This window comes from Diachasma alloeum, unplaced genomic scaffold (assembly GCF_001412515.2).
Source record: "Diachasma alloeum isolate Michigan unplaced genomic scaffold, Dall2.0 Dall_scaffold_01081, whole genome shotgun sequence".
Classification (NCBI taxonomy): domain Eukaryota; kingdom Metazoa; phylum Arthropoda; class Insecta; order Hymenoptera; family Braconidae; genus Diachasma; species Diachasma alloeum.
In genome coordinates this window covers 14,692-30,022 of record NW_021681192.1, presented here as the reverse complement: position 1 = coordinate 30,022, position 15,331 = coordinate 14,692, and the positions used below count along the sequence as shown (strand labels likewise).

General features: G+C 41.8%; 1 protein-coding gene across 1 annotated transcript; it reads left to right on the top strand.

Annotated features, from left to right (window-relative positions):
• The first annotated feature begins 1,779 nt into the window (after positions 1-1,779).
• On the top strand, positions 1,780-7,480 carry LOC107045787. The gene is made up of 4 exons (XM_029126654.1): positions 1,780-3,325; positions 3,390-5,947; positions 6,047-6,473; positions 6,663-7,480. Exons 1-4 carry the CDS (start codon positions 1,780-1,782, stop codon positions 7,478-7,480), a joined length of 5,349 nt encoding a protein of 1,782 aa, XP_028982487.1.
• Positions 7,481-15,331: the final 7,851 nt, after the last annotated feature.

The following is a 15,331-nucleotide window of genomic DNA, read 5'->3' as shown; positions in this document are numbered from 1 at the left end:
TGACCCTCATGACAATCGACCCTCGTAACAAGTGACCCTCTCGAATTAACCCTCATGATAATTGACCCTCGTGGCGNGTACATGTGTGTTAGTCAATTTTACACACGTGTAGAATGATTTTATGAAGTATTACACACACAGAAATGATTTAATTGATTATTACAATGCATTCGATCTCTTCAATGGAAAAAAAATGCTCTCTCTAAAAGTAGGCTCTCAAGTGACCTTCTCAAAATGACCCTCATGACAATCGACCCTCGTAACAAGTGACCCTCTCGAATTAACCCTCATAATAATTGACCCTCGTGGCGAGAGATTCTCTCAAAGAATAACCGTCTCGACAATTGACCCCCGTTGCAAGTGACCCTCTCAAAATGACCGTCGTGGCAAGCGATCCTCCCAAAGTGACTCTCGGAGCAAGTGATTTTGGGAATATTCAGAGAGAATTTAGAGACTTTTCAGCAATTTCCATAGAATTTAAAAAGGTCCCGGAGATGTCAAACAATTTTAAGAATTTTGAGGGATTATAAAAGGACCCGAGGACTTTCTCAAAATTTCGAATAAAATTAGAGACTTTCCAGAAATTTCGATAAATCAAAAGAAAAAGAAAATAAAGAATTATAANAATATTCAGAGAGAATTTAGAGACATTTCAGCAATTTCCATAGAATTTAAAAAGGTCCCGGAGATGTCAAACAATTTTAAGAATTTTGAGGGATTCTAAAAGGACCCGAGGACTTTCTCAAAATTTCGAATAAAATTAGAGACTTTCCAGAAATTTCGATAAATCAAAAGAAAAAGAAAATAAAGAATTATAAAAATAGGAAAAATATTTGTAATATTTCACCGCTGGCGACTTTGTTTCCCCTTCAGTTTTCGAAGAATATTGCAAAATCTAAAAGGAATAGTAGATTTTTCGTTAAGATCTTGTTCGAAATACAGCCTAAATCTCCAAAATGGTTACGGTCGACTAACTCGGCCATCTCCGAAAATCTCCGTGAACTTTCGGGTCAACGGACACAGGTCAGCGCGGCACCCGGAAGAGTCAGTCAGTAGTAGTGTAGAAGTATCGTTACGATAATGAGCTAGCGTATTCAGTCAAACAGTATTATAAATTTAATAATTTTGTTCAGTACATCAACTTATTGATTAAGTTCAGAAATTTCAGTGACTCAACGAGATAAGGTGCAAAAGGACAATATCAGTGAAAATTAGACATTCAACAATAATTGAAACCAAAGAGTGTACCGAAATTGTGATAAGTGGTTCGATCCCACGCCAAATATAGTGATAATTTTCAAAAACGCCTAAATAATTTTCCCAACATCTCCCTCCACATTTTTATCCCACATCCACTCTAAACTAGTTCCTCACCAAACAGTGGTCCTTCGAGCCGGATTGTGGGTGAAAACGTGTGATAGCGCTGTGGAAAAATTTAAGGGACGCCTCGTGTCGAAAAACATTCGGGGTTCACACGGGCACGTCAACAGAAACTTCTAGAACATTCGACGTGTTTACACCCGCAAGGGTGTCGGGTTAACAAAGGACAAAGTGAGAGTTATAGTGTCGGAAATCGGGAAGGTTCGGGAGTGACGAGTGACGCCGAAGCCCACCAACGCTTGGCCACGTGTGCCACGCAACAGGCGACTTACCTAACTCGGCGGTCGGTAACTCACCTAACTCGGCGGTCGGTAACTCACCCAACGCAGCGGTCGGTAACTCACCCAATTCAACAGCCGATAACTCACCCAAACCGTCAATCTAGCACAGATAATCACCATGGAAGACGACACTAAGGTCATCGAACCCAACGAAGAAACTCAACACCCAGAGAGCGAAAGCGAGGAAAGCGAGCAAGTCTCACAAGAGGAGAAACTGTCAACAAAAAATGAGACAGTTACAACGCAGCTAATCACCACTCATGAGGAAATCATCAGTCGAAGTGGATCGTCAGGATCAAAGGAGCCCGCTCAACGAAAGTCAACGCCTGCAGCTTCAAAAACAGCACTCACCATGCAACAGGAAGGTCAACTAAGACTATTAACGTTTAAGGTAGAAACTCTGATGGAGATCTATCATGACCTCCCGCAGGACGTTGAAACCGAAGAGGACCTCACCCTAGAAGAACTAGACGGGCACAAGGGGATAATTGAGGCAGAATGGAGCGAGTATTTTCAGATTTATGCCAATCTAGCCGAGTTTCTTCCCCCTGATCACGAGTATGTGAACGAAAGGATCCATGAACGAGCCACCAAAACAAGACGACAAGCCCTGATGCTCATTGCTCGGCTGAAGGGTCAACTGGCAAGGAAAAGGGATTCAATCAGCAGCTCAACAGATCAAAGCCAGGCAAATCAGCTGAAACGTCTTGACATCAAGCCATTCGATGGGAAACCGGAAGAATGGAAGGAGTTCAGTGACCTTTTCTTGTCACTGGTGGGAAATGTCACGTCGATTCCACCAGTACAGAAATTTGTGAGACTTAAGGGATGCCTGAGAGGTCCAGCAGCAGCTCTCCTCTCCACCTTTCAGGCCAAGGACGAAAACTACGACAAGGCTTGGCAGAAACTCACCAGGAAGTACGAAGACCCTAGACTCGTCGCTCAGTCGTTATTCAACAGGATCCTGACGCTGCCGAAAATCACCCAAGCAACAGAAGAGAACCTCAGCGCCAACGGAGCAGCAGCATTGGAGACCCTAGATCAATTACAAGACGTGACGGGGCTGACGACAGACAACATCGCTGAACAGCTGATAGCCCATCTACTGAGGAGATCTCTTGATGCAGAGACACTCAAGCAATGGGAACTAAAGCTGGGAGACTCAAAGGATTTCCCGAGCCTTAAGGAGTTCGTGGCGTTCATCGAGGCCTGCGGCAGAGGGATCAACGCAGGTGCCAAGCTGCTATCATCAAAGGAACTCAACGCAGCTACGAAGAAGTCAGCTCCTATAAAGAAAAGGAGCACCTATACGGCAGCAACTCAACAGCAGGAAATTAAGGAGCCAGAAAGACAACTTCCTAGGAACTGCTGTGCTTACTGTCAGGACAAGCATTTTATCGCATCCTGTCAGAAGTTCATCGAGCTCACCCCAGCGAAGAGAAACGACGTCGTTATCAACAAGGGGCTGTGCTTCAACTGCTTGGGGCCACACACGAAGGCGAAGTGCACGTCGGAAAAGAAGTGCCACAAATGTAGCAGATATCACCACACTCTCATCCATGGAGGGAGTTCATGGACGATGAGCCCGCCTCCAGCCAGACGCACTCAAGCTGAACCCGTCCAGACTGCTGGAACATCCAGGCAGCAAGAAGATCACGGGAACAGTGAGTGAATGAATTCAATCGCAATAGCACACTCACCATCTCATTGATCATTCCTCAACATTAGAATCCAGTACATCACCACCAGTAGCAGTGAACTTCAACAACAAAATGATCAATGAGAAAGCAGAGAACATCAACCACGAAACTCACCAAGGAGAAGCAGATCAACAGTCAGTGCTGTTGGCAACAGCACGAGTAAAAGTCATATCACCGAGAGGATTCACGACAAAAGCCAGAGCACTCATCGACCAGGGTTCAGAGGTATCGTTTATCTCCGAACAATTAGTTAATCAACTGCATTTACAGAGAAGGGCATCAACAGTGGAGCTAGTGGGAATTGGTGGAATTAATTCAGGATACACCAGAGGAATAGTTTCAGTCACTCTACAATCGAACAGTGGGACTCATCAACTGCAACTCAACGCCCACATTCTAAAGAAGCTCACCACAATAATTCCGTCATTTTCATGCTCATCAGCGAGGATCGGCTCACTTCAGAATCTTCAGCTAGCCGATCCCCATTATCTCAGGCCTGGACCAATCGACATCATACTAGGGGCTGACAACTATGGGCGGATCATCATGGATGACGTTGTCAAGTCAGAGCAATCGAGAGTAGTTGGCCAACGCACAGTATTCGGTTGGATATTATCCGGACCAATCGAATGCACAAATTGTTCAATAAAGGTATCTCTATCAGCTGTACGAGAATCTTCGAATGAACAACTTCTAGAGCTTCTCCAGAAATTTTGGGTCCAGGAAGAACTGCCAAACGAGAGATCATCAACATCAGAGCTTTCACCAGATGAGTACGAGTGCGAGATGCACTTTAGAGCAACTCATAGCAGAGACAACACCGGGCGATACATCGTGAGACTGCCCCTCAAAACTTCAGCAGCAGCGCTCGGAGAATCGAAATTCAAAGCAGCACGTCAACTCAAATCGATCGTGAGTCGACTCAACACAGATCAAGCATACTCCCAGTTGTACAGAGAGTTCATCAACGAGTACGCAGCACTGGGACACATGAGAATAGCACCAGAGACTCCAGAACCCGTGCCAGCTTACTATCTACCACATCACGGGGTACTGAGAGAGGAGGCCATCACAACGAAGCTGAGAGTCGTATTCAATGGCTCCAGCCCCAGTTCATCAGGTATGTCAATTAACGATATACTGTATTCTGGTGAAAAATTACAGAACGATGCAATGGTTATCCTGACTTGGATGAGAAGGCACAGGCTCGTGTTTGGCACGGATATTGTAAAGATGTTCCGCCAAATACGAGTTCACCAAGATGACTGGGATCTTCAGAGAATCCTGTGGATCGACGAGAATCAACAACCAGTCACCTACCAGTTAACGACAGTCACCTATGGACTAAATTGTTCTCCATGGTTGTCGTTACGTGTTCTTCAACAACTAGCAGAAGATGAAGGGCACCGCTTCCCAGCAGCAGTAGAGACACTCACCAGAGGTCGTTACGTTGACGACATTTATGGCGGTGCAGAAACAGAAGACGGTCTCAAGGAGATCGCAACGCAACTACAAGGGCTTTGCCATGCAGGAGGCTTCTCTCTACAGAAGTGGAGCAGCAATTGTCCAGAGGCTCTGCATGAGTTGGGCCTATCAACTGACGAAGAAATTATCCAGTTCGAGGAGTCAGTCACCAAGGTACTTGGATTGTGTTGGCATCAATCCACCGACACATTCCGGTACAAATCAAAGGATTTCAATACGGCGACAATCACCAAGAGAGTAGTCTCTTCAGAAATAGCCCAGATTTTTGATCCACTGGGATTTATCGCACCAGTTGTCGTCCAGGGAAAGATTCTCCTACAAGATCTTTGGAGATTGAAACTAAAATGGGATGATCCTCTTCCAGATGAGTATGTTCAACGCTGGAAGACATTCCGAGAGAATCTCAACGACCTAGACAGAGTAACTGTACCTAGATGGCTGAGAATTTCAACAGAGACACTCAACATCCAAATTCATGGATTTGCAGACGCTTCAACGGTAGCCATGAGTGCAGTGGTGTATATTCGCACCAAAACCATCAACGACTCGACATCAACAGTACTGGTATGCGCGAAGACTAAGGTAGCACCACTCAAGCGCATGACCATCCCTCGACTAGAGCTCACAGCAGCTCTTCTACTGACTCAGCTAGTGGCATCAACGAAGAAAATGCTCCAACTCGACCAGGTAGACACCTATCTCTGGTCTGATTCTTCAGTAGCACTAGCTTGGATCAGGAGCCACGCATCAAGATGGAAGGACTTCGTCCACAACAGGGTCGTCAAGATCCAGGAAACTCTCCCGAATGCTACCTGGAGACATGTCAGTGGAAAGGAGAATCCAGCTGATTGTGCCTCCAGAGGCATATCACCGAGCCAGCTAGAAGATCATCAACTGTGGTGGTCAGGACCTGAGTGGATCAATCAGGATCCTGAAGAATGGCCACAATCATCAATCGACGCTCCAGCAATGGACATCCCAGAAGTGGCCAGAGAAGCAAAACCAGCACCAGCACATCCAGTTGCAATTAAAATCAACGAAATTGCAGAGCTACTCAACAGATATCAGACGATGGCTAAATTGCTAGCCGTAACAGCTACGGTCAACAGAGCTATCGACAGATTCAGGAGGCAGCCAACGCCCCCGGGACCTGTCTTGACAACAAGAGAACTCAACGACGCGAGGTTATTTTGGGTAAAGATAACCCAACATCAATACTTTGGGCCAGCCATTCGAGTACTCCAGAAAAATCACCAACTACCGAGAAATCATCAACTAGCCAAGCTGACACCCACACTAGACAACGAAAGGATCATGAGACTTGGGGGACGCCTCAAGAACTCGCAGTTAAATCCAGACGAAATTCACCCAATAATCTTGCCTCGCCAATCACGCCTCACCACACTAGTCATCGAAGAAGCTCACCGGAAAACACTCCACGGAGGAACTCAACTCACCTTGGCCTATACCCGACAAAGGTACTGGATAATCGGCGGCAGAGGCACAGTTAGAGCATATATTCAACGCTGTGCCATCTGCACCAGACACCGAGGAAGACAGGCCCAGCAACAGATGGGTCAACTACCAGCAACGAGAATCTCACCAGCAAGAGCATTTCTCCACACAGGTGTGGACTATGCAGGACCATTCGCCATCCTCAAATGGAGACCAACGAATGCACAACCAGGGTCAGTGCACATTGCAGTTTTTGTGTGCTTCACCACATCAGCAGTTCACCTAGAGCTAGTCACCAGGCAGACAACGGACGCCTTCATCGGAGCCTACAAGAGATTCACCGGAAGGCGGGGTATTCCAGCTGTCATGTACAGTGACAATGCCACTACCTTCGTGGGCGCAGCAGAGGTCCTAGAGAAAATCTACCACCGAACATCCAGAGAAAATCAGCAGGTTCAGGCTGCTCTCGCCACCAATGGGACTCAATGGAGCTTTTCACCACCACGAGCACCCCATTTTGGAGGCAAGTGGGAAGCAGCGGTGAAATCAACAAAATATCACCTTAGAAGAGTCTTGGGGACAACAACACTCACATTTGAGGAACTCAACAGTGTCGTGATCCAGATAGAGGCCTGCCTAAATTCCAGGCCAATCTGTCCCATGTCAGATGACCCAGACGATCTCCAAGTACTCACCCCAGGACACTTCCTGATAGGTGAGCCTCTTCAACTGATTCCAGAGCCATCAATCATCGACAAGAACCCCAGCAAACTGCAGAGATGGAACCTGGTAACGCAGCTAACTCAACAATTCTGGTCCAGGTGGGCCAAAGAGTGTCTTCAACGATATCAGGCAATCTACAAGTGGACGCATCGAGAAGAGAACATCAAGGTTGGCGACATGGTGCTGATGATCGACGAAAACTATCCACCAGCACAATGGCCAATCGGACGAGTCATTGCGACACGCCCAGGAGCAGATGGGCTAACGAGAGTCGCAACTATAAGAACCGCAAAGGCAGAGGTACCAAGGCAGGCAGATGGATCACCAATCATAGAAAACATCAGAACAATCTACACAGAGCTTGACAGACCAATCACCAAGCTTTGCCTACTGCCATCAGATCCACCACCTCCAGAGCAACCTCCAGACGATGATGCAGAAGATCAACAGGACTAAAATCACCATTAATTCATCATCCCTGATGATGAATTGCCCCCGGGGTGTTCGAAATACAGCCTAAATCTCCAAAATGGTTACGGTCGACTAACTCGGCCATCTCCGAAAATCTCCGTGAACTTTCGGGTCAACGGACACAGGTCAGCGCGGCACCCGGAAGAGTCAGTCAGTAGTAGTGTAGAAGTATCGTTACGATAATGAGCTAGCGTATTCAGTCAACCAGTATTATAAATTTGATAATTTTGTTCAGTACATCAACTTATTGATTAAGTTCAGAAATTTCAGTGACTCAACGAGATAAGGTGCAAAAGGACAATATCAGTGAAAATTAGACATTCAACAATAATTGAAACCAAAGAGTGTACCGAAATTGTGATAAGTGGTTCGATCCCACGCCAAATATAGTGATAATTTTCTAAAACGCCTAAATAATTTTCCCAACATCTCCCTCCACATTTTCATCCCACATCCACCCTAAACTAGTTCCTCACCAAACAGATATTATTTGTAGCTCTGAATGTGCTCCACAAAAAGGCTAATCGACAAGATCTCGCTATCTCCCGTAGATTTCAAGATATTGCTGAAAAACTGATGAAAAAAATCAAAACCAAATACATTTTCCGATGTTTTTTTCCTCGGTGACGATTGGAGATCCCATGATACCGTTTGGACAGCGAAGTAAGTACACTGAAAGAAGTATTTTAGAATCTTTCCATCGAAATTCAAACTACCTGAATGCCAAAAATGATATTTTTTACAGTATTGTTCGGTGCTTTGCATTTTTTGCACTTATTCCTCCTTGAAAGATGTAAAAAATTGAAAAATTAAAACGGTTTAATAATTCAACAGTTTAATAATAATTATAATAATTGCAATAATTATAATAATTCAATACAACTATAATAATTCTGACCAGAATCCATTTCACTTCGCATCCTCTCTATTTTGAAACCCGTTATTTAGCACTATACGGTGGAAAAAAATCAGTTGATAGCAATAAAGAGGCTGGAGACGGCCTACAAGAAACCAGTTCAACTCAGTTTTGTGAAAAATGCATTCGTCAATAAAAATTGTTCAACGAATTTTTGATTCACCTGACGCAGGTGGAACCCACATCCAGAACGTTCAGCGTTCGGCAATTCTGCTGCAATGGAATTGGTCAATGCCCTTTCAAAATCTGTGACGGCGGTCTGGATCGACTGTTGCAGACCTGGAGCTAATTGATTAATCCTCCTCATAATTGCAACATACAAGTCTTCGGTACGCCGCTGCATCAACACGTACACTGCTGCGAAGCCCTTGATAGAAAAAGAACCGGAGAATAACATTGTTTTTTTCCTGTCGCTGTTACCATGAAATCGTGTATGACTCGAGTTTTCGGCAATGGAAATATTTAATTTACCGTATTTGCTTCACGAATATGGATCACTAGCAATTGCGAGACGCGGGGGGAAAAAGGTATCACCTGAAAAAAAAACTTTTTTTTCTTGGAACACACGAGGGAATGAATAATCATGAAGAAGCTGTGAAATCACCTTGAAGGTGCCATCGAAGTGAAGATGCCGAGCAGTATTCAATCGTTGCAGCATCGTTTCTTCAATAAATATGTGTGCAACCGCATCACCATTCTGCGCATTCGGAATATGAATTTGGCCTCTGTACGTATCATGCGTGAAACGATAATTCTCGAGGGACGCTTGCATGTCGAGCATTGAGTGAGGGATCGGAGGGCGGGTTCTAACCCGTGTCCGCGCTATCAAGGCTGAACATGCTTCCTCGGACACCAAGTATCGTGCTGCATTCGGATAACTAACGACACACATAATATAAGTCAATCGCGTTCGATTATCCCAAGAAATATGTCAGTTTTTGCCCCCACTCCTCCCGATTATAAGAAAAATTCAATTGTTTTTTCAATTCAAATTTTAAAAAATTTGATTTTCCAAGTTTTCCCACACTGATCTAATTATCAATTTTTTCAAATTCTTTTCGCAAGTGATAATTCTCATTAAAATCAATGAATCAATAAATTTTTCGCGAGAACATTGAGATCAATATCCAAAGAGTTCATAAAACTCACGGGGCTGCAGCTTGTCGATAAATACTGCTCGCATTGTCGATTGATTCTTCAGCCAATCTGATTATCTCCACCCTCATATGGAATTCTTCAATGAGATGTGGGATGGGTAGGTCCCTGTGCGTATTGTGCAAGCGTATTTCTCCGTTGCGGTGAATTCGCAGAATTGCTCGACAGCGTAGGGACAATCTACAGCTACACCTCAGAAGACCCCGATGGCGCCGATCACGGTGGTAGTTGTGGCCCTGGCAGATATAGCGCTCTGTACCTGCTTGTCTACCTTCAATGACCATCAAATCTCCTTGTGGAATGAGTATACCCTCGTCTTCATCGAAGAATTCCTCATCAAATTCCTCATTAACGAAGAGTTGATTTTCCCAATTTTGAAGTCCCCGTCTCCTCAGCGGAATGTGATCTCCATCAATTCCACCCGCCCCTCCCCCCGCAGGATCCCTCTCGTCAGCGTCATCTTCTTCATCCCCAGGTTGAATTTCTCCTTCTTCCATGGCATCATTATCGTCAGGATCAAGCTATGAAAATGATGTTTGAATACGATTGTCACTATCAAGACTTTCTTTGACTAACCATCGTTTCACACTCTTGGATATCCTCACATTTTCCGTAGCCGAGAAATTGATACAAAGAAGTAGATCTACTGAAAGATAGGATGAGACTGTCACTTTGGAAAGCCGATTCGCAGTGAATTTTATTTGTCTCCCTTAGCAACGCTCGTCACTTGGAACAATCGTAATCACATTCACAGTCATTGAATAATCCGGAATATTCGAATTCCAGTTATAATTCGAAAGGAGAGCGCACACGCGGGGAACGAAAAAATAAATTTGTGACTTGTAGCTATTCGTGAGCTCAATTTCAAATTCATTTGTGACCTGTTCCCAATGTGGTCTATATTTTTTTTTAGGACTTTCATTTTTTTTTTCAATTCTTAACTGATTTTTTGAATTCAATTCATTCAGAAGTTATTCCTGGAGGAGAACTGATACAAAAAAAAACATCAAAAATGTTTTTTTTTCCGCAGCTTTTTGAAAAGAAATAGTTTTTACATCTTTCGAGGAGGAATAAGTGCAAAAAATGCAAAGCACCGAACAATACTGTAAAAATATAATTTTTGGTATTCAGGAAGTTTTAATTTCGATGGAAAGATTCTAAAATACTTCTTTCATTGTACTTACTTTGCTGCCCAAACGGTATCATGGGACCTCCAATCGTCACCGAGGAAAAAAACATCGGAAAATGTACTGGTTTTGATTTTTTTCATCAGTTTTTCAGCAATATCTTGAAATCTACGGGAGATAGCGAGATCTTGTCGATTAGCTTTTTTGTGGAGCACATTCAGAGCTACAAATAATATTTGTTTGGGGAATGACTAAATTTAGGGTGGATGTGGGATGAAAATGTGGAGGGAGTTGTTGGGAAAATTACTGATGAGCCGAATTTAAAAACCACACTTTATTTTGTGGGATCGAACCACTTTGTCAAAACTTATGTACACTCTTTGGTAATTTAATTGTTGAATGTGTAATTATATTGATGATTGTCTTTCACTGTTAATGCGTTGAGTCACTGAATTTAGACTGAATTTAATCAACAGAGGTGATGTACTGAACAAAACGGTGATCTTACAAAGACCGGTGATGTACTTGATTCTTAGTGAGCTAGGTGAGGTTCAAGAAGCTACTGTACTCGGTGAGGTCCGATATAAAACTTGTACAGGTGATTTGCCCGAGATAGACTTGTACGGTGAGAGGCTAAGCCTAAAACTGATTCGCGCGTGTTTCAGTGACTTATGACTGATGACCCGAAGGGTCCCGGAGATTTTCGAAGTAGGCCGATGGTCGACCAGAATGTTCTGGAATTTTAGTTGCGTTTCAAACAATATCTTAACGAAAAATCTGCTATTGCTTTTAGATTTTGCAATATTCTTCGAAAACTGAAGGGAAAACAAAGTCGCCAGCGGTGAAATATTACAAATATTTTTCCTATTTTTATAATTCTTTATTTTCTCTTTCTTTTGATCTGTTTATTAAGAAAAAGAAAAGAGCGAGGTGTAAACATATGGAAGTTATAAAGGAAAATGGGAATTCTAGAAACGCTTTGAATTCTGCGGTCTTCGAGTTCTCTCGCAATTTCTAGAAATCCTTCGCATTTTTAAAAGTTTTCAAAATTTTCTAGAATTTTGTCAAAATTTCTATTAAGTTCTCAATTTACTCCAAATTTCTAGCAATTACCTTGTAGAATTCGCCAGAGTTGTTGGACTCCTGAACTTCTCTCGAAATGTTCCCAAATTCCTTGTTTTCTTTTGTCGGAAATTTGTTCAGATTTATCGAAATTTCTGGAAAGTCTCTAATTTTATTCGAAATTTTGAGAAAGTTCTCGGGTCCTTTTAGAATCCCTCAAAATTCTTAAAATTGTTTGACACCTCCGGGACCTTTTTAAATTCTATGGAAATTTCTGAAAAGTCTCTAAATTCTCTCTGAATATTCCCAAAATTGACTTGCTCCGAGAGTCATTTTGGGAGGATCGCTTGCCACGACGGTCATTTTGAGAGGGTCACTTGCAACGGGGGTTAACTGTCGAGACGGTTATTCTTTGAGAATCTCCCGCCACGAGGGTCAATTATCATGAGGGTTAATTCGAGAGGGTCACTTGTTACAAGGGTCGACTGTCATGAGGGTCATTTTGAGAAGGTCACTTGAGAGCCTACTTTTAGAGAGAGCATTTTTTTTCCATTGAAGAGATCGAATGCATTGTAATAATCAATTAAATCATTTCCGTGTGTGTAATACTTCATAAAATCATTCTACACGTGTGTAAAATTGACTAACACACATGTACGATTGGAGTACACATGTGTTGTTTAGCATCAGTGGAATTGTAGCGTTTTAATCAAGCTTGCCTTGGACGAACACTGTGATTTTAAAGTGTGTAGTTCGTGTATGTAATGGTGCTATTGGGGTTTGTATAGATTGAGATGTACAGAACTGTCCTGTGTAATTCTGGTGTACATAAAGTTTGATGTGTGAGTGAAAATTATTTGGTGCAAAAAAAATAATGTGTAAGTGCAGAATGACAGTGTGGTGATTGAGATGTGAAGAATGACGGTGTGTCGATCTGACAGAGTGTAGGTGTGCGGCCTTGCCACATACGCAACCACATTAATTCTGTTTTTATGAAACCATCACACCTTTGCTTTTATTTATACTGCGTAATCGCTCATAGGTATTGGTTTATTATGGCATTTTAGTCACCCCTACCATAATTTTCGAACTCATTATTTGAAGTTCGAAAACCGTTGAAATAAAATTTCATTTTTTTCTGGTACATAAAATTCCACATGGAAATTTCAAAATATAATGACAATTGTAAACCTAATTGTTTTCTTCTAAAATTATGAAAATTAAATAAAAAATTGATACTGTTAAAATTCAATCTTTAAAAATTGGAGGAATAAAATAAAAAGTTTGAGAAAATCAATGGTTTCAATAACCAACTTCAGTATAAAAGTGAAAATTTATAAACAAAAAAGTGACGGCCCCCAGAGCGATTTTGAATACGAGACCGAACGCGCGCTACAGCGCGCTGTAATTGTAACAATTATAAGTGAAAATCTCAAAATTAAATTAATCATCATGAATTAAATTCGCCGCCTCAGACGACTGGAGCCAATGAGGAATAAGCGCGACAGACTTGCGAGATATCGATAGTTGTCGACTTTAAGTGTATGTTCTTTTTAGAATAGGATCTTCAAAACCACCCAACCGATTGCACCCATCCAAAATATGAACCATTAATATTAAAAGAGCTATAATCATACCAAATTTCAACTTGCTATCCCCATTTTGCCTCCAAGTTGTCAGGTGTAAATAAAAAAAAAAGTTGTCGGGTGTACAAGACTGAAAAAAAACAGAACAACGGGAATATCTCTGAATCTTCATATGGACGGCTATACATATTTTGATTTATCTCGATTGGCGATGCCAAAAGCGATTTTTCGCCCTCGCGATTGGAGACTTACTAGGGGATACTAGGAGACCAATTCAAGCAGGACAGGCGGTATTATTAGCTGAACACATCCTCATCTGGGGTGTCAAAAGTTATAAACAGAATTACGTAGAAATTGTATCAGCTTGTCGTGAATCGTCACATTGGAATAATTACCACGAAATAACTATAAAAATTCTGTTTGAGGAAAATAAGAGGAAAATAATTAGCAAATGTACTTGTCCAGCTGGCTTGGGTAAACACATTTTTGCGACACTTCTATATATTTATCGGTGAGAAAAGTCGTGTTTTTTTGTTTTTGATCGTTTTATCTACTCCAATACATTTACTGATCGTCAGTCATATTCGAGTTTACGCAATCTGCATTTTTAATATTGGATTTATCTAGGGTTCGAGTTGATAGATTGGAGATGTTGAGCTGTACAGACTTGAAACAACAATGGGGCAAGGTGAAATCAAATGCTGATTTACCCCAGAATCAGGTAGTGAATTTGGAGGAATTTTATTGCATGAAGGTGGAGAAGGTAGAAAAGAGAATGATCCAAACTCCCAGATTTTTTTTTTAATACATTGATGACAGGTAGGGAAATTGTGAAAGCTCAAATTTGATTGATCTTCAATTTTACAGTTTGGCACACAACAGACTCTTCGATCATTTTTTTATAAACATTTGTAATCATTTTTATGAGTAAAATGAAGTTCACTTTGTTTTGATCTGAAGTTGGTCACAAAATAGGAAGTGACGTTGGCTATTTCGCCCTAGAGTAGTTCCGAATCAGTTCGTTTTTCTGGATGTAGCATTGGAAACACTTTTGGCATCGCCAATAGTGGCTACCGAGACTAGTATTTTGAAGAAAAAAATGAAATTCATCCAGTAGTTCATGAAATATTTGAAGATATATATTTACCCAAAAGGTTGAATATTTCAAGAACCGCTCGGCGGTTGCGCCCATCCACAATACCAACATGTTATGTTATAAAAGCTAGAAGTATACAAAATTTCAACTCGCTATCTCCATTTTTGCTTCCAAAGCCTTGTATTTGAGTGATTTTTAGATTTTCTAATTTTGATGGCAAATGGTCTAGAATGTTATGAAACGTGAAGAAATAATCACAATTAAAGACATTTTACGACCGGTATATTGAACATTTATATTATCCCTTGGGCTATTCTACTCGGTCAACCTTAGATGTTTTTAAGGCATAAATTACTTGGAAAGCGGGATGCTATATGCTATCCATCGACTTTCCGGACCTCTATATAAGGGAAATAATTTAATAATTATCAATGCACAAATTAAAAAATTCGGAGGCACACGGGCGCGAACACAAGTGGGGTATGATCCCACATCTTCTGTGCATTGATAATTATTCAATTGTTTCCCTCATATAGAGGTCCGGAAAGTCGATGGATAGCATATAGCATCCCGCTTTCCAAGTAATTTATGCCTTAAAAACATCTAAGGTTGACCGAGTAGAATAGCCCAAGGGATAATATAGGTGAAGAAATAATGTTTTTAAGGTCATGTCTGTATGTATGTGTGTGACAACTTGGGTTTTTCATGATCAATTTTTAGAAAGTTTAATATAAATACGGTGAAATTTGTCGATAAAAGTCTGAAATTTTGGCTCATAACAGCTATGATTAAGCTTCACTTTGGTGCACAGTTTCAGCCAGATTGGTCCAGCAGTTCCTGAGATATAGAATAGAATATGCGCGGCTGGTCACTTAAAGCGCCCAGAGTCACCTA

Bases quoted from the DNA above. Each gene is read 5' to 3' on its own strand.
- LOC107045787 (XM_029126654.1), top strand. From the start codon at position 1,780: ATGGAAGACGACACTAAGGTCATCGAACCCAACGAAGAAACTCAACAC. The intron at 3,326-3,389 runs GTGAGTGAATGA...CCTCAACATTAG, and splicing joins GCAAGAAGATCACGGGAACA to AATCCAGTACATCACCACCA. The intron at 5,948-6,046 runs GTCAACAGAGCT...TTTTGGGTAAAG, and splicing joins TGCTAGCCGTAACAGCTACG to ATAACCCAACATCAATACTT.